General features: G+C 50.7%; 1 protein-coding gene across 3 annotated transcripts in view; it reads right to left on the minus strand.

Moving 5' to 3' along the window:
- The window catches only part of TMEM63B (transmembrane protein 63B), a 48,626-nt gene that overhangs the window by 6,346 nt on the left and 22,641 nt on the right, over positions 1-19,639 (minus strand). For 2 of the 3 annotated variants that reach the window (XR_005955938.1, XM_041477166.1), the window contains exons 2-17: positions 11,976-12,183; positions 11,288-11,367; positions 9,782-9,820; positions 6,209-6,299; positions 5,389-5,426; positions 4,656-4,798; positions 4,334-4,385; positions 3,951-4,059; positions 3,357-3,427; positions 2,491-2,571; positions 2,234-2,357; positions 2,009-2,142; positions 1,729-1,866; positions 1,313-1,466; positions 940-1,046; positions 87-173 (exon numbers count right to left, since the gene is read on the minus strand). Coding sequence is in view for 2 of the 3 variants with exons in the window: in XM_041477166.1 (XP_041333100.1) it covers positions 87-173; positions 940-1,046; positions 1,313-1,466; positions 1,729-1,866; positions 2,009-2,142; positions 2,234-2,357; positions 2,491-2,571; positions 3,357-3,427; positions 3,951-4,059; positions 4,334-4,385; positions 4,656-4,798; positions 5,389-5,426; positions 6,209-6,299; positions 9,782-9,820; positions 11,288-11,367; positions 11,976-12,161 (1,634 nt within the window). In the remaining variant the exon portion in view is untranslated. The remainder of the gene's footprint in view (positions 1-86; positions 174-939; positions 1,047-1,312; positions 1,467-1,728; positions 1,867-2,008; positions 2,143-2,233; positions 2,358-2,490; positions 2,572-3,356; positions 3,428-3,950; positions 4,060-4,333; positions 4,386-4,655; positions 4,799-5,388; positions 5,427-6,208; positions 6,300-9,781; positions 9,821-11,287; positions 11,368-11,975; positions 12,184-19,639) is intronic. The other variant, XM_041477167.1, reaches the window with a different exon arrangement.

Consider the following 19,639-nt stretch of genomic DNA (forward strand, 5'->3'; position numbering starts at 1 on the left):
AAAAAGAAGAGAACAATCAGGCATGCACCTCAACCCTCCCTGTGCCCCATATGTTTGTACTTGCCTTCCCTTCCCACAACCCCTACCTGCTCAAACCCAGTGATGGCAGCAGCAAGACCATGAAGATGAGGAAGGTGTAACACTTGTGCATGGTTGTCCTATTCTCTCCAGACCTGAAGACAGAGAGGCTGTTAACCTTTCACCCCACCAGCCACATAAGCTGTGCTCCCAATGGTTTTCCATCAGTAAACACTTCCCAATGTCTAATCTAAATCCCACTTTGTCCATTCCTATTACACAAATACATCCCCTTTCCCTCCAGCATATCTGAAATCCATTATTTGGTCTCCGTTCCTTTCCCCTTGTCTCATGGGCTCTGCAATCATCTTTCCTGACCTGCAGTCCCAAGAGCTGGTGACACCCCCCCCACCAGTCCCTGCAACACAGACCAGAAAACAAAGGTTACACGGCGTGTCCTGTGGGGAACGTGCCTCACAAGCAGCAGGCTTCTAGTGCTCTGCACTTCAAGTGCCTTCCCTGTGGCCAGAAGCTAGAGCAGCTAAAATGATTTTCCCTTGGAATTGCTACATCTTACACATGGTACAGGCACACCACCCCTGCCTGCTCACCTGAGCCAAGACTTCCTTCGCTACTAGCATTTCTCATAGTCACCAGCCCCAACTCCTCCCAGCTTTCTTCTTCTTGTAGACCTGTCAAGCTCTGCTCAGACAATCATACTGCACAACAGCAGCTAAAGACTGGCAGAACAGCTGTCCAGAGCAGTCCCCAGGTGCCCAAGCGGTGCAACGTAACACCATGCTTGGAACTGAAGACAGAAGTTCAAGCAGAAAGATCCAGCCTGTAGCTTTATGTAGTGAGAAGTGTCTAGCAGCCAATCAGCTCACTAAGAAGGTAAGAACAGGTGCTGGCTGTCCTTACCTGGTCCAGTGTGCTTCGAAGAAGGCAGAGTAGTATACAATGGTGGGCAGAAGAGCAGAGAAGCACCACAGCAGCAGGGTGGGGAAGAACTGGGTGATGATTGGGTTCTGCAACAAGGCAGAAAAGAAATCACATGTTACATGGTGAACCAGCTCCTCTGCCAGCCAAAGGTACAGTTGCCTCTGCTGATGCCAAGGCTCCAGCACTGACTGCCACTGCACCCTGTCCAGGCTCAGCACCTCCCTCATGGTCAGGTTGACAGGACCCGGGGAACAATGACAATCTCTCTCCCTATCCCCAGCTTTGCAGGGGATATAGTGCCTTGGGGTGGTTCCTGTGTTACCCACCCTGCACCTGTCTCCAAAGTCCTTACATTGAGGTACTCCACAGGCTTGGTGACATTGAACTTGTCCATAGTGGTGATGATGATAGCAGGAGTGGTGAGAAAGAAGAGAAGGATGAAGAGGACCACATTAATCACAAAGCAGCGGATCCACCATATAAAGCCCCGGATGGAGAGGTGTTCCCTGGGAGGGAGAAAGAGGGCATCAGGATGGCTGCAGAGGGTACAATACCAGGTGTGGCGCTTTGTGTGCACACGGTGAACAGCACTTGGGCTGCCAGCCCAAGGCTTTCCCCCTCCTAGTCAGATCAGACCTCTAGCTCAGCCAGGCTGAGCTTAAGCAGGAACAACTCACTCAGTTACTGGAGGAGCAGATGGAGAGGGAGAAAGGGAGGATGCACCCCTTTCCCACTGGCAGGGCCACTGAACCCTACAGGGCTGCTCACCAGTAGATATTCTGTGGGTCAGGAGCATAACTGACGGTCCAGTTGGAGACATGGAGGGACTCGCTGCAGGAGGAGGCTCTGGGCTCCCCACGGCATGCACAGCCCTGGCACTTACAAGCGTTGAAATCTTTGAGGATTCTGGACAAGAGAAAGAGGGACACGCTGACACAAAAGGCTGGCAGGCACAAGCCGAGGGGAGGCCTTAGCGCTACTGTTCTGATTTAAAGCAAAGGCTGGGACAAGTCACCTTCTTGGGGAGGGCAGGACCATCTGCACTCACATGGCTGTGATAGTCTCATTGTGGAAGGTGACAAAGGCCATCCCCAGAGGCTTTTCATTAACCTTCTCCTTCTCCCGCTTGTAGTCGTCTTTGAGCTTCTCCTCCAGCTTGGTATAATACTCGATGGCTTCCACCTGAGCAGGACAGAGGTCAGAGGAGAGATGATCTGAGGACCCAAGCCACGGGACACCCAACTTCTGCCCAACACCTCCAGCACTCCCCTACCTCCTCACAGCCCCTGATGACACAGCAGCACAGGTGGCCACAGGGTTTGGGGTTGATCATGGATGGGGTGTTGTCCTTGCTCTGCAGGTTGGTGAAGTAGATTCGTCCACGCTCAGCTTTCTTCCTGAAACATGAGAGCAGAAGAGAAGGAAGAAAGGAAAGAAAGAGGGTGACTCATAAAAGCTCTACGGCACCAGACTTGAGGGGGTATCAGGAACATCAGCCCATTCTGCCTTTTCTCCAAAAATAGAGGTTACCTCTCTGCATCGAGGAACATCAGCCGGGCAACATCATAGCAGGGACGGGCCTCCAGGACAGTGCAATTGGCATAGGCTTCCCTGTGGGTGAGAAGCATCAGTTCATCACAACTGGCACCAAAGGTACTCCTCAAGCAAACTCCAAGTGTTCAAGACTTCTCTCTGGCCCTGAGAAGAGTGTCCTGGGCTGAGTACAAGTGATGCATACCAAGAGTTTGCAGGGGAGCCTGCAGGCTGTCTCTTACAGCAGATGCGAAATACAAGGCAAATGCTACATCCCTTAGGCTTTGGAACAAGAAGCTTTTCTGGACTTCGGCCCTATAGCAGCTAGGAGCCTCTCTGACCCCACACTCCCCTCTCTGCCTTCACAGACTTGTGGTCAGAAAGAGGCAGAAGGATTCCCAAAGGGTACAAAGCATTTATTTTCTATCCATGGTGCTTCTAAACATGGTCCTGAAAGTGACATTCCAACAGAAGAGGAATTTAATTTTCTGGTTAAACATTAAGGACTGTGATCAGGGCAGCAGCATAACATCCCACAGTCACTGCTTGAGCACCTTCTGTCTGTATCTCATCTGTGAATTTAACTACAACTCAAGACGTGCCCTGTTCGCTGCTTACCACACTGACCCCCTGTGGCTCTGCAAGAGGTGGCTGAGCCTCTACTAAGGCACAAAACAAAGGATACTACAAATTCAGATAAGAAGCAGAAAAATAACAGTGAGCAACCCAAAATAAAGGTGTTCACTGATTTTGCTAACTCTCTGCTCTCAATGTGTTACTGCCATTCCAGATTAACACCAGTACTACCCTAATAAAAACATCTCTGTTACAGAGCAGTCTTTAGGGACAACAGTGAGACTTACTCAAAATGCTTCTTGATCTTCTCTGGCTCAGCATATTTTGAGATCCCATTGATGAATAGAGTTCGCTTAACCTGCAAAGAAGAGAGAAAGGAGAGGACAGGTAGGTGTGGATGGTGTAAAAGACCAGATTGCAGCAAGACCCCCTCCCAAGACCTGCATCAGTGATTAAAGAGGGTGACCCCATCAATTCTAGCTACCAGGGCTCCCCTTCTGCTCTGCTTCCGCTGGTTATAGTCATTCTGCACCTGGGTGGACTGCAGATTGACGGACTAGGGACTTACACTGCAGGTGCCTGAACAGAAGCACAGCTATCCATCAGAAATGAAGGTAAAAGCAGCTGGAACAATCCCTAAGGAAGAATGAGGTCCTTCCACATGTTTACCCAGTGCAGGCCTCTCCTGTTTCCCCACAGGCAGTCATGGCTGCTGCTCTGGAGGTGATCTGCCTTTGGCCAGGCAGAATAAAAACAGCCAAAACATGACAGCGCTAAAATTGCTGTGGAAATTGAGGTGCTCAGCATTGTCTCCAAGGCTACCTGACTTGACCACAGGGCATGGGAAAATGTGTCTGGGAGAGTGGCCAGATCCTGCTCACCAAATCATCCTCTTTGTAGCGCATCTTGGAAGTGTGCCGGCGCATGCTGTACACTGTCAGCAGCAGGTACAGGAAAGCAAAGGTGGTGTGCAGCCACAGCAGGTTATTCCTGTCACAAGGGAGACCACAAAGGTCAATGCAAGGTTGCCACTACAAGGATAGCTAATCAGGCCCTGAAGGCACCGGGGGCATGAGTGTATTCAGCACAGCACACAGAAGCCCTACAACCAAATTCCAGGAGCTCAGGCTGGAAATTTGAGCAGGGACAGTAGCCTCACAGCAAGGTCAGAAATACAACCTTAAAGGAGATTAGGCTCTGCAGCAAGTAAACAAAACATCCCTTGAGGGCCTCAATTACCCATCCCACCCCTGCCCAAACATACCCAGACTTCAGGTTAGCGATAGTTGTCCTCCCAAAACTGTAGGCATTATTTTCTAGAGAGAAAGAGGCAGACACAAACACACTGAGTTATACTGAGTGGGACAGAGCACCACTAGAGTGAGCTACAGCAAGAGTATCACCTGCAGAATACCTAAAAACCCAAGTTACACAGGATGATCATGTGGATGCACTACAGTCATAGTAAGACTGCAGTTAGGGTTTGTCTGTGTTAGTCCTGTCCTGCCCTCCACTGCTACCCAATGGTCTGGAACATGGTGTTGAAAGCAGATGCCCCAGCCCAGCCAAAAGCTCCGTGTTCTCACCTAGCAGGTCCCCTGAGAAGTTGACAGGTAACACAATGCCCACAGAAAGCACACCCACGACCACCAGTAGCCCAATGATGTGCCTCTGGAAGGACAGGTAGTGCACTGCATCAACCCCGCATTTGTCCCGGATCTCATCATCCCTGCCAAGGAGAGAAAAGCTGTCAGGCAATTTTCTACATTTCCAAGTGCTGGGGAAAAATACAGGGTTGCAGCTGCCCTCCTGATCTGAGCACACACAGCACTCCTTGCTCTGCCCTACAGAGCTGTAGCCAGACTCTGGATTTGGGAGCCCAGCACTCAACCTTGAAGCAGCCTGAGCAATGACTACCCAGCCCTGCTCCCCACGGCCCTGCTCTCTGTCCCTCAGGAGAGGCAACTGGATACCTTATCCCTGAGACAGCAGAGCCTCTAGCAAGAGTGCCAGGGAGATGAGTATCTTTGCAGAGCAGGGGACATTTTCTGAGATGGGACTGAGGTGGGCAGGCATGGGCCTGGGTTCTCTCCTGTGTCACAGACTCACTTTATGACCTTATTTTGGCTTTAGGATTCCTCATATAATCCTGTCTTTGCTTGTCCTCTCCAGAGGACAAACTTCACTTGTGCTCTTCAGAGAGGGGGCTGCAGCAAGGACAGCGACTTCATGAAGCTGTACTGCATTGGGTGTCCCAACAACCCTTCACTGCCCCTCCTTCCCCATGGGGGTCCCTCATATATGTCCTGGGGCACTCACTTTATCCTGAAGATGGCTGTCAGCCAGGAGCAGAAACCCTGTGCAAAAAGAAAACAGGAAAGTTTCACAACACTCTGTGTTCCTTTATCCCAGCTCCCTCCTTCAAAGGTTCCAGGGACCAGGCTGGTGTCCTTGCACCTCCACATACTTGGCTCGGGGTGGGGCAGACCACAAGCACCCAGGTCTGCACAGCCACAGGTGGGCCAAAGTGAAGGAGGTGATAGAGCTACTCCATGGAGCACAACACATGTTGGACTCTGCTGGGTGGCTGTCCCCTACTAACTGGCATCCCAACCTTCAAGGCAACCCATGGGCTCCTGGCTAATATGGAAGCTCTCCAAAGCCATGGCACACCCAGAAAATTCAGCATACAGCTACTTCAGCCATCATGCTGGACAAGAGAAACTCTGTAAGGATGGGGAAGGCAGGCTGGGCCGAGGCAGTGCTCCCCAAAGGACACCTGGGGGAGCTTCACCCCCCATCCATCACACACATTATTCTCCCCTTCAGCGAGGAAGAAGTCAGTAGAGGAAGACCCCAGCGTGAGGAAGAGCTGGCAAGTAAGTAGTGTTTGTAATGCTGAGATTATAGGCTGGACAGATGTCTGTTAAGCCACAGTGATATAGAGATTATTTATTTAAGCACATGTCTAAGAGCTGCATAGTTCCTTGAGCTCTATACCACACTCACACACTACAAGATGTGGGACTTAAGGTCCAGGAACAGGCAAAAGTGTTTCTTCTGAAGAGCCCTTGGTTCAGCCAAGCTGTGGGTTCCTGGCCCGCAAAAGGCAAAGCGTTTGACTCTTGTGGCTACTCACGTTGTCCCTCTGGTCGAAGTCCACAGAGCTGGAGACGGAGGTGAGGCGCTCGTAGCGGTCATGGTTGTCAGAATGCAGGGCGGAGGCTACGCTAAAATGACAAGTGGGAGGTGAGGGAGAAAGTTAGAAGATGCGAAGAGGCAGCCTGGCCAGGAACCAAGAGCACCCAGGAGACGAGAGGTTAATTCAGGTCAGTTTGCACCCGGTGAGATGGAGAGAGGTAAGATCAGAGGTAGTAGTAAAGAGAGAACCCTCCTCAGATGGCATGCTGAGCCAGGCAAAGCCCATGGGCTTAGCCCATGGATGCTAATTGTTAGGCACCTTCTGAAAGGCACCCAATACTATGTGGAAGTCCCTGCAAGGAGAGGCTGGCAGAGGCTGCCACAGAGGAGAGGTGAGGTCTGTTTAGCACAGGGCTTAGACAGCAGAAAGGAAGTGAGAACTGAAGGCAGCCACAGCCCCTCTGGCTCTGGCATAGCTGGAGAGGCTGGGAACAGCTCCTGTCCTGAAGGACCTCACTTATCTTCAGGAAGAGGAAAGAAGGAGTCTGGTGGGCTGCATCCTGCTACGCCAGTCCTCCTCACTCTTAGTGCTTCAGTGCAGGAGGAAAAATGCAGCTGCCTGGAGCCAGCCTCAGTGCAACCCGCTTCCCAGCCTCAGCTGAGCCTCCAGCCTGGAGATCCCTTGAGCAGGAGCAGGGCAGACAGCTAGAACTGAATGTCTCCATGCTAAAGGACAGAAAAGCAAAAGGGGTGAATGTCATGAAACTGCTTTATTCCAGCCAGAGGCAGGGACCTAGATGAAGAACCTGCAACAGAAGCATCCAAAGCTGACAACAGCCCCCACTACTAACAGAGGCAGAGGGCAGCTGGAAAAGGAGGCAAGAAAATGGCCCAGAGATCTAAATTAAATAGCACTTGCAAGGTGACAACAGCAGGCTGGGATCTTGGAGGTGCAAGAAGAGAGATGACTGATCTGAAGGCTAGAAACAAAGGGAAAAAACCAAATGAAAATATGTTCTCCCTATAGTCAGTACAGGCTCAAGGAGGGTAAGAATGGGCAAGAACACAGAGAAACAGCTGCTGAGAGACAAGTGCTAGAGCGGACGTGGATGACACTATGGAAGGAGAACAAGCAGAGATCCTCACGAACATTCGGAAGGAAAGTGGATGAGACACGTGGCCTCTCTCAGAGCAGAGTAGCACCTGCTGAGTCCCCAGTTCTTAGCTGGAAATAGAGACAGGGGAAAGGAGATTAGCTGAAGGTCAGGGAACTACAGCAGTGTAGATTAGACAGCGGTGTGCAACCTTGCCACTGCGCAGCCCCACAGTCTCCTCTGTTGGAGGGACAGAGACAGCTTTGACCCACCTCCCAAATCTTCAGCTCTTTATAATCACAGAGGCCTTGCAGCTGGGCAGAGGAAGCAAGGGTGAACTTCTGCTGAAGAGAAATTTCTGAGAAAAGCCCAGCATGATGACACTATGCGCTTTTGGATAACCAGGATACCACAGCTCTGTGCAGGGGGATGCAGTGACAATGATCAGGATGACCTGAAGTGTTTAGAAGACAGAGGATGCAAAACCTTGCCAAAGATGGAAAGCTGAATAGGGAGCTCTAACAGCAGGTGCACCTGGATGGAGACTTTTTAAAGCAATGCACTGACAGTGCAAGTGGTGAAAGCAAGATATCCCCAAATTAAGATTAAGGTGGGATCCTGCATGATGCAGGTTTCGTGCAGGCCCTGCCAGGGAAGGAAAAATACAGGATCTGAGGCACAGCTAGCCTCAGGCTAAAGGAAATCACAGGCTCCAAGAGGGCAGGCCAGGCTTGCTGTGGTGTGAAGCTGGAGGTGGTAGCACAGGTAGCAAGCCCCACAGGGCTCTGTGATCACTTCCCTCATATGCAGAGGTGCACGTGGGTTGCTATGACCTCCCAGCATGGACTGAGTTGCCAGTTGAGACAGTTGATGGCTACTGCAAGCTCTGACAAGTCGCAGGACAAGGGCACTTGCTGGTTCTCAGGGAAAGGGAACACATCAGAGGAGGATATCCTCTCTTGCAAAGCACAGCATTGTACATTCAGGGGCTGGGAGCACCAGGTGACATATACGTGTTCCTAACCCACCCCTACCACTGCGCTCCCCAGCAGAGAACAGCTGGGATAGGAACACGCCATTAGCCTTGAAGGAGCACAGACAGAATGAGACTTCCTCACTCAGTTCTGCAGGCTTTTGGAGGCTTCTGGCTGCTAACACTCTCCCAGCTCACACAGTAGTTTTAGGGGTGGTATGTGTGGTGTGTGTGGAGCAGATGGCTTCAGCAAGCTCAAATGAGAAAACAGGAAGAGGAAGAAGTGGCCCTCTGGAGAGAGACAAGCACTTGTGAGGATAAATGAAGCACCTGGGTCCCCTAAAAAATCCTCAGAGCATGATGGCTCTACCTCTGCCTTACTCCCCCCCACAAGATGTTAGCAGTGAAAAGTTGCCAGACACACCTGAAGCAGGGCCAACCACTAGTGAAGCAGTCAAGCATGAGCAAGAGGTCCCCTCTGTGCCACGTACCACAGTGACCACTAGTTCTGTTTTAACAGCTACTCTGCTCCCAAGGACAAGGATCAGCTGCAAAAAACAGGCAGATTCTTGCACGCCCTTTAAGGCAGTAGCAGGCCCCTGCTTTGCAAGTGGGAAAAGGAGGCTGCAGCTTGCTGCCCTGGCCTCAGACACAGATCGGTGTGGCTGGAGTGACCATGGCAGGCTGTGCACTGCCAGCTGATTGTCCTCTCTGCAGCACGTACCACCCAACCAGTCAGCAAGGCACAGGCGATAGCCTTTTCTCAAGCACAAAAGCAGAAAGAATGAGGTAAGAACACGAAGGAGAGTCCATGGCAGGGCTTAATGGGCACCACCAGGCCAAGGTGATGAGGGATGCTTTCAGCAGCACTGAGGCAAAAGGTTTCTTCCAGAGGGGAAGAGAGAAAATCAAGGGTGCTGCCTTGCTGGGTGTGGGTTTAGGTGTCAAGGGACAAGGGCCAAAGGTTGCCTTGGTCCCAGCAGCCTCATAGAGTAAAAAGGAAAGACAGTACTCTTGCCAGATCCTCTTTGTGCATCTGCCTACCTTTGTAGATGGTGAAGGGACAGCTCTTGTGGCAACCTGGCACAAGAAGGACCAAGCAAAGTAGCCTCTCCTGCACCTGGGTGACCTGAGTGTACTGTGGGCTCAGGTAAGCAAGTTTGTTTACTTCCATCATAAGGCAGGATAGCTGGACACAAGGAGATAGAGCCAGGCATGTGATACAGCACCCTCTGCCTTGGTCAGGACTGAGAGCTCCCTGGCACTGCTGCTCTCAAGGAGCATTTAAGGGCTGCTAGGGGAAAACCAGGGTGCATTCAGCTGTGGTAGTGGATGACACAAAGGGGAAGGAAAGAAGAGCACAAATCCACCGAGAGACATAAATTCATGCCCAAGCTCCCAGCCATTTAGATTAGTTCAGAAGCAAGACAGCTGCAAGAAAAAAGGAGAGAGAGGTTGTGAGCAAGGAAGAGAGAAGAGATGAGACCCTGAAAAAACAACATACTATTCCCGCTCCTCTCTTTCCGTCTCCCAGCGTCGGCGCCTGGGGGCACAGAAACAGAAAGGGAGAGGTTACAACCACGGGAATAGGTGCTGAGTTCTCCTCTTTTGCAGGGAGCTATGCATCCAACATGGCTCCCCCATCATCCTGAAGAAGAGAAACCTGCCAGTGGTCAGGCTGGAAAAGACCTTCCTTCCAGAGCCCAGCAATGCCTCAAGGTACAGCAATTTGAAATACCCACTGGTCCAGGGGCAGAATGCTTTGCTGCCAGCTGAAGTGAACCTGGCTCCACTGGGAAGGTGACCTGGTTCCAGACGATGGACATTGCAGGGAGCTCCTGAGTGACAGGGAGTAGGACAGACTGTAGGGACTGCCTGGCTGCCATCTGAGCCCCTCTTCCATGTATCTCCTCCCCACGCAGGCAACAAACACACATGCATCCCCTCCTGAAAATCTCATCCTACCCCATGGATGAGCCAAGCAGCATGGGCTCCTCCCTGCAACCGCAGTCCCACTGATCCACAGCTTGATCCACAGCCACCCTGTCCTTCACCAGCTCTCCCTCTCCAAACAGCTGGCACCCCTCTGCATTTCTGCCTACAGCCACTGCTGGCACTCCCTTGCACCCAAGGTGCTCAAGCATTGCCTCAGAGAAAATCCAGCCCTCCCTCCCCACCAGAGGACAGAGCTGTGCAGTTCCTGTGGCTTCCTGACAGCACCTGGACCCAGACTGCTTGACCCTGCTGCCCTCTCCCCATTGAGGTCTCCTATGATTATTCCTTCTCCTTGTTTCTCTTCCACTACCTCTGTACAGTTGATTTCCCCAGCCAGATCAGAAATGATGGGCAGAGAAGCCACAGGGACACAGCTGCTTATCTAACCCTATCCAGGACCACTTATTTAAAGCAGGAGAATTCCTGGTTCGATGCTGGGAAAAAACAACTCTTTCCACTGCTGTGCAAGGAATGCTCCCTCTGCTGTGGAGCTGCCATCCCCAATGGGCCCCAGCTTTTGCTAACAGACACTGTAGCCCACAAATGCATTGGACAGGAAGATTCATACCCAGATCCACATCAGCACAGCAGTACCACGCCTGGAAAAGCAGCATACTACTGTCAAGTGCTCTTAACAAGAACTGCATCCAGCAGACTCACAAAGACACCTTAGAGGCTTAACAAAGCCTTTACTGTGGCAGCCCTCACCCTTCCTGTGACCTTTTGTTCCTCTCCTCCCTCCATCTGCTGTTCCTCTGTAAGGGACCCTGCACATCTCTGTCACTGAAGGGACCATAAGTGATACGGAGCCAGCAGGGACCACTCCGTGTGTTGGGAGAACGATGCTGTAACAAAAAAGGCAGTAAGCGGGGATTTCTTCCTATTCCTGGAGCTCAGGGAATGCAACAGCAACATTTGCCTCTCCTCTCCAGCTGCTCAGGCACACAAAATGGGATTCTTCCCTTCTGCCTCACAGCAAAGAGGGGCACCACTCATATCTTATTCCCTTGCTTACCTGTCAGCATCAGTCACCAGGGCCAGGCGTCCGTAGTCCCAAGCAACTTTACGCAGAATTGAAAAGACAAACAACAATGCCTGAAAGAGACCAAAAGAGAAGCTGTGAGAAAAGGCATTGTCCAACTCTCTCCTTGTCCTCTGCATGCAGAGACACAGGAGCAAGGAGGGTAGGAGGGGACAGAGTCCTCAGTTAACAGCACACTGAGAGCACAAGTTCCCCAGGACTGTTAAATCAGACTATCTGGATAGCTGTGGGAGGCAGAGGTCCAGGATGCAACACACAATAATTAAGGCAGTCCCACAGGATCAAAATGCCCTGAGGTTCCTATAAGTCAAAATTATCGCTATATGATTTGTGATCCCACAGCTTCTAAGGAGAAACATGCAAAGCCATTGGGTGGATAAAGCTGCAGGGACTTGGCAACATAAGTGGGAGTTTTGGGATGCAGGACCCACTCAACATCACCCCCATCCCGCAACACCCTTCCACGGGGCTCAGTGTGGTGTTATTGAAGTCAGTAGTGGCTAAGCCCACAGTGTCTATGAGACATGATCAGGGCCAGAATGCCAGCCAGCAGCTAAGTCAGGAATAGCATTTGGGGCCCTCAGCCTTAATTATCTGACCACTGTCCTTGTTTCATGGTTAATCAGGGGAGAAGGTGTCGAAGCACCAGTAGGCAACTTACGAGAAAGCACATAAAGTCAAGGGCTAGGACAGTGGGCACCCCACCAAAGGGCAGTCCCTGCAGCACAGTGCTGCGGATGCGTGCGCTGTAGCAGTAGTCCTTGGTAGTGCTGTTGTTGTTGTTGCATGTGGGAGTTTTGCAGGGGACCCCTACTGAGCCCAGGGTGGCGATGACGTAGGGAAGCATCTCTACAGCTTCATCGTCTTCCCTGGGGAAAGGAGAGAAAGAGCTGGTTAGACGTGCGCCAGTTTGATGACAACATAGCCCTGCTGGAGTTGGGGGGCAACCTTGCCTGCCAGCTCAGGCTTCTCTGTGCTACAGGATTTTCCTGGGACCAGTGTCCAGAGACAAGGTCATCTGAGAGGCCTGCTGAGTTTGATGGTGCCAGAAGAACCCATATGCTTCAGTGGCTATTGTGCCATCATGGAGTCCCAGAACTCCCTTCCTTGTTTGTCCACTCTCACACCATTTAGGTGCAGCTGTCTCACAGACTACTTTTCTTCCTGAGAACACGGTGCCTCAGCTCCCCCTCCTCAGCAGGAAAGCATTTAGGTACAGGAAAAAGTGAAAGGGTGGAGTGGATGGGGCATGAAGTCACGTCTGGATGACAGAAACAAACTGCTATAGGACAGTTGCTGCATCATGATCCCACAACTTCCTTTGCCTGGCTGCATAAAGCCATTACCTTTATTAGGCTGAATCATCACCCTCTCTCTTCACTGCGGGCCTCAGCCTCCAGCTCCCAGGGCACCCATCAGGGGCTGGTCACACCCCCTGCTTGTTTTCTCTCCTTCCTCTGACTTGGAGGCCATTTAGATGTAAGCACACATGGTAGAAAGGAGGCTTAGGCTCTACTATTTAGCTGGTCAAATATTTTATTTATATCAGTGCCTTCCCCAGACTGTTACAAGACCTGCAGTGGCATGCAGGTCAGCATCACTGCTTGGACATGGGGAGGTCCTCCTCCTGTGCAGAGCAGCTCCATAAGAAACAGATATGATTATGGTAGCAATGGATAAATGCAAACTGAATAACTCAGAGAAGGACATGCTGACAGCAGAAACACAATCACTTTTCAGAACAGGGCTGAGAAAACCCCATCAGTTGCAGAAGGAACAGTGATAACAGGAAGATCTATACATGCTTTTGATCCCTAAACCACTCTTCTTAATCCAGCATCCACAAACCACCCCAAATCCTTCACTACAACCGTGAACCACACAGAAAGGATGGATAGCACAGTATCACTTCTGGGCAATACCTGGGGTTTTTTTCCCCCTAGAAATGCCATCCCTCAGGGTCAGGCAAAAGAGCCATGGCAAAAGAGCCATCGCTTGCCAAAAGGATGAGAAAGCCGCCACCAGCACTGCCCTTCAAGCTCTGCACTGTTTGGTAACATTAGCAGAGGGGATGCAGGGCTCTTACCTCCAGCTCACAAGTATAATCCTGGCCATCTCTTGCCTGGCTGCAGAGATTTATCAGCATCGCAGCACAACGCTAGCTGGATAACAACCACAAGAGGATTCACTGCGGTGCCCCAGAGAGAGCTCTGATACAAAGTGATCCCTCCCAGCTCAGCTCCAAGGGGTGCACAGCTACAAACCAGCTGAAGCACTAATGATACAGGGCAGCCTGATAAGCAAAAGCCCAGCTGGGTAAAGGCATTGAGAGAGGGTCAGCCAAATTGGAAAAGCCACAAAGAAGCCTGTTAAGACATAATTCACAGGTACAGAGGTGGAGCAGGGCTGCCTAGAGCAGAACAAGGGAGCAGAAAAGCAGGAGAAAAGCCAAGACTTGAGATCACAGTTGGGAGTAAATTGGGAAGACAGGGTAACTCATCCCAGCTGAATTAACTAGAGACTCGGAAGCTCTAGGGGAACGATGGGAAAAAATGATGGGATGAGACTCAAAGGAATATCACATACTTTGGAGCATGAATGATTACACCCCTCTCTAAGTGCAATCTAGATTAACTGAATGAAAAAAGAATTATCTCTCAACCCTCTTTTTGGGAACCTTGTAAACTTTTAGCAATGAGTTCCAGATTTGGAGTAAAGACTGCAATCCTACAGTAATGCCACAGCCTTGAGTTCTCCTTCTATTGTGAAAAAAAGACAAAGAAGAAAAGCACTTGCTTTTTCTAGACCTAAGTTCACTCCTCAGTGCTCTCTCCTTCCCAGGACACAAGGTGTCTTCTAGCTCTAACACTCACCCACACAGCCCTAACACATTCTCTCTTCCGACCCTATGGAAAGGCGACCAGAGCCACATACTCCATCCTGGGTATGGAAATTACCTAGATTGCCAGAACAGCACCTTGATGCTCTCAGCATCTGTCCTTACACTAGTCCTCACATGGCTGAGCATGATTTACTTCTCTGATGGCATCTTTGTATATTGAAGAAAAGCATCTCTGTCATCAGCCTGCAATCCCACTGCCCTGAGTAGCCAAGGTGAATTAGAAGCCAGCCATGTCCCAGAGCAAGTCACTCCTTCCAATACACATGGCTGCATGCCTCTCAACTTCTCACACCACTTCACTACATATGGTGTTCATTTTGGAGTCACTTCCTCTTGACAAATCTGAACGACTCCAGGGTATTGGCAGATTTTAGGAACCTTGCTGCACATTACCTTTTTCGGGTCATTAATAGCAAAGGACCTGATCCCCCTGCTCTTGTCACATTAAAATTGCTAATTCACTCCTTGACTTTGTTTGTGGAACCTCAGCCAATTTTCGAGCCAGAACTCTACATCTTCTCCAGCAGACAGTTTTCTTAATAAGTTTTCCGTGAGAAATTTCAGAGGTTTTCTGAACCCTATCTATATGTTATTTATACAAACAATTACATATTGAAGACAAATTCTGCAAGCCTATAGGTAATCTAAGACACATTTTAGAGAGACAGGTCTCAGAGATATACTTTTCCCCTGAAGCCTAGAGGATGGACTGGATATAAACCTTCCTAGCCTCTTCAGTAACCCAGCCAGAACACCCAACAATGGAAAAGATGTGGCATATGCCCAAGGCTTACACTGCCTTTTCATGAGCTGAGTCAAGAGGCACAGAAGCAGTCCACATCATCCTTAGTTATGCAACCTCCCACCCAGCTGGTAAGCACAAGGAACTCCCCATGGAGACAGAGGTGCTTCAGGTGTGTGGGAAGCTGGGAAAAGCTCACAGGAATGTTCAGAGCACTTGTGCCCTACTAATTTTCCCAGCTGCAAGAACATTTGGCAGCAGGCTAGAGCTGACCTGCCACTGTATCAATTTAGGCAAGACTTACCAGGCTTCTTCTGGAGTTACAACACCATTTAGGCAACTAAGAAAAATGCTTTGGCAACCAATTCTGCTGTCTTTATCAATAGTGCCTAGCTAGTATCCTTCACCAAAAGCCTTTCCCAGGAGTCTTTCAGCTAAGCAGGAGACTGGCTGGTTTTCCCAGGCACAGTGCAGTGCAGCCCATGGGTCTGGCAATACCTCTTTCCTTGCATTTGGTTTGCACCTTGGTCTCAGATGCTCACTCCAGGGACTCTGTGGCCCCACTCTCAGCCAGGCAGGGCACTCTCCAATGTGTCCTGTGCTGCAAGGCGCAGGGCCAACCCTGCAGGCAGCTGATGTTGGGTACGGTGTTTCACTCAAAGTACAGGCGGGGAGGAAAGGTGGTGCTTGCAGCACACACAGTCTTATACTACAGAAGCACAGCTCCCAGCTATGAAAGGAAATCCCTTCCAGCAGTGTGGGAGGGATAAGGGGATTTTTCTAGCAACAGCTGCTCTCCCCAACTCAAATACAAACTGAAGGCAGAGGTAGTTCTGCAAAGCTTTCTGTTTTGATCCCAGTATCTCCCTCTAGGGAAGGATCCTGCATGCTTCCTTATACCTTATGTTGCCACCACAGGTAAAGGAGCATCTTTGACCACACAAGCTGTGCTGCACCAGAACATGGTTAAAGGTGCCTTTCCTGATCCCTCCTTCCCCTTAAAGGCTGTAGGTCAGGGCAAGCTTGGCTCAGCCTGGGCTGAGATGCTAACATCAGCATGAGCTCCTGAGCATCAAGAGACAAGGTGCAGGAAGTTGGTGGGAAGCTGCTGTGAGGCTGGAGTGGTGGGAACCAGCTCAAAGTATGCAAGCCCTTTCCTGATCACAAGCATGGCTTGTCACCACAGAATATAGCTGGGCCAAAGACATATTAAGAGCAGGACATCGAACCAGATTCCAGGCAAGCCCCAGAGGTTTCCCCTCCTGCACTCTGCGTAATTAATGTTGACTTCCTCAAAACAGCAAAGACAGACTTGCCAAAAGGCATTTTCCACTCTTATTCAGCAATACTGAACTCCATCCCCTTCTCTACTAACAGTATGAAGGAGGAAGAGAGGCAGCTTCTCCCATCCACAGAGAAGCCTGTTCCCTGCTCCACAGCATAGCCCCTGCATCCCCAGCAGGACCAGCATGTCCACAGTGTCCCCTGTTTTCACCAACACATGTCAGGAGCAGAGGCATACAGATTCCTACCTGAAGTCCCTAAAGCACATCCCACCTGGTGCTGCAGCCTCAGCTTCTGCCTGCTAAGCCCTGTGCAAACACAGCCCTGAAAATTGCTGTTCTTGAGAGCTTGGTGGCCTCAGCAGGGCGAGGTAAGACTTCTTCTACTCCTTGTCTTTGTCCCTGGCCTGCAGGTCAGCACCCAAATGAGGACCCAAACAGCAACCAGGTAAGCCCCTATGCTCCCATCTATCCATTGCAAAGAGAAAGAAGAAAGAATGCACAATAAGGCTGGGAAGGCCAAGATTACATGCCTTGATCCTTCACAGCTACGATTCTGGCTGCAAAGTGTGCATCAGGATGCCTGTGGAGTCATCCCACTTGCAGGCTGGGAGGTGCCTGCTGAGGAGGCTGCCTGTCCCACACTGAACTCTGCTGCAGCACTGTAGGGCCAGGGCAGACAACAGAAACAGCACTGCAGGTCTTCCCAAACAGAGCATTTCCCATTCTCACCAGCTCACCCTGAAGTCTCTGCCCCTCATACTCAGCACTCACATCCTCTGCCAAACCCCTGGCACCAGGGGAAAAGAAGAAAGAGGAAGCACTGTGCTGGGCCTCAGGCAGGAGTGACGCAGGAGCTGGACAGCTGGCTAACCAGCAGACAGATGCACTGACACAGGCAAGTGTCTCTGTTCTTCCAGGCACACCACTGATGTCAGCCAGACATGAGGAGGTGACCTGAGAAATGCCTGCAGAAAAATATAAATCAATAAAGCGGATGCTTGAGCTCACAGACAGAACGACGTAAGCACACAAGGTACGTTCATTTGTTTTCTCACCAGTAAATGTTAATAACTCCATCTGTAATTAGAACATCAAGTTTGTGCTCTAGTAGAGACACATTTGTTTATGGAAATGTGACAGTCTCACAGCAGGCTGGAGGTGCAGCGACAGGCAACCGGAAACCAGAAGGTCTGGGGCTAGAATACCAAATTTCCAGACTAAAAAAAAAGAAACCCAAACCTTCTTACATCTCTTGGGAACAGCATTCAGGGAGGTGAGGTGTGCTTTGGTTCTCAGACATTAAGGGTGCAGTGGACACGGCTTGTACCTTTCAGAGCTGCTTCTCTGGGGTACTCTTGGTCTCCCAAGTACCATAGGTAAGCCACACTGTGACCCCAGGGACCTGAGCCCAGAGGATGTGCCACCCTGAGCCTCTGCCTGCCAGGGCAGTACAGACCTGCCTGCACTGGGCACCTGGGGACCCTCACGCAGCAGCTAGCACCCAATGCTGAGGGAGCCTTCTCATCCCCTCAAACAGGCACCTAGGTAACCTGCACCCAACTGGCAAAGTCCAGCAGAGTTCTGAGCAAACTGCTTACAACCACATACAGACCACAGGAAGAAGAGTCTGACTCTGTTAAGTAAGTAGGGAATAGCCTCAGGACAGATGGGGAGAAAGGGGCTTGCAAGTTAGCTCAAAGCCTTTCCCGGAGTACAACAGTTAAACAGCAAAAATACCATTCTTGGTGCAGAAACAGCAGTGGGAAAGCTGTCCTGCACCATGCCTCAGACCTGGCACAGAGCATTCAGGCAGCTGAGGGCTGGAGAAGTGCTGACGTGCTGGGTGCAGTGAGGAGAAACGTGATCTGCAGGCCAAAGGAAAAAGCATCAAGAAGCAAATGTGCTACGGGTGCATTTCCAACAAGCCTGGGCAAAGCACTGACAAGCATACAACAGGGATCGGTCCTGTATCAGCAGAAAGGAGGAGGGCCTGCCAAAACCCTACAACTCTTTGTCTCCTTTTCATCTCCTCCAGTCAATACAAAGCTCCTGCACACTTCACCTCTATGAACTAGCCAACTAGACACCAGGCCTACAAAGCTTTCGTCTGGCAGGCTTGGCTTCTTCAAAGCAAAAACTAAGTGCACCTTTGCCCTGGGTCCGAAGTCCTCTCAACTGGCTTTGCACCAGGCCTCAAATATCTACCACTGAAGGGCGTCATACCTTTTCTTAATGCACATCAGCTCCCAGTCCTGGTGTTGGCAGGTCCTGTCACTGTCACAGCCAGCCCGAACCCCACACTGCTCAGAGCACCATTTTGTGGTGGCTTGCACACTGATGACTGTGTACATCCCAATGCTCAGGAACCCGCTCAGGTCCTGCTCCCAGCACAAATGTATGGCTTGCACACTGATGACTGTGTACATCCCAATGCTCAGGAACCCCTGGTCCTGCTCCCAGCACAAATATAAGCACTGCAAACCACAAAAGTAACCCTGAGCTGGGACAGTGCCTGGCACAGATGGTAGCACACTATAACAGTGGGGAGCATTTGGATCCATGTAAAACCTAGGTTTGAGTTTCATGAAGGTCAGGAACATGTCCACTTCACAACCCAATCCCTTTCAAAATCACCCAGGATAATCACAAAAGCCTTGCCTTTGAACATTAGCAAAACACTTCATTCTGTATTCACTCATTGGAAACTCTCTATCTTGCCAAGTGATATGGATTGAGCTCCAAACAGCTAGGTCTTGTTTTTGCCTCTTTTTTACAAGAACTCCCTCCAATCTGATGGTAGTGCTTTCGAGTCATATGGTGCCCTGAACATAATGTACCATGCCAAGAAGGGCTGTACCACAGCCTGAAACCCAGTATGCTGTGGCTCATGCTCTTCACATCAGAGCTGGCTAATCTGTCCTCAGCCCAAGGGCAATTTGGTCTCTCTGGCTCTGCATTTTGCTCCTATGCTGCATGTCCCACACTGCTGTCTTCCTGCCTCAATTTTCACATCCCTTTGGACTCTCTTTGGTGCTCCTGGGCAAGGTGTGTCTGCTCCTGCCTGGCCATCAGGGAAGGGCTGATGATGGCCCCTTCCCCTTCAAAGAGGTTTGGCGGAACAGTGACACCCACACAACACCATGATGCAGTTCTGCTGCCAGGGCAGCTCGACTGCCTCCACCTGGCTACAAGGAACAACATGGCCATGGTACCTGGAATTCCTGCACCATGAAGGAGAGGTCCCCAGTCCCATCTTGTCTGCTTACTGACAAACACTATGGAGTCTCAATGCCACATGGGCACCCTCAATGGTGTCTCATAGGAACCTATCCACGTGTCCCAGTTCATGGCAAGGGACTCATCCTCTGCCATCAAGAGAAAGCCCAATCTATCAA

This window comes from Pyrgilauda ruficollis, unplaced genomic scaffold, assembly GCF_017590135.1.
Source record: "Pyrgilauda ruficollis isolate IOZ18807 unplaced genomic scaffold, ASM1759013v1 scaffold4, whole genome shotgun sequence".
Taxonomy (NCBI): Eukaryota; Metazoa; Chordata; class Aves; order Passeriformes; family Passeridae; genus Pyrgilauda; species Pyrgilauda ruficollis.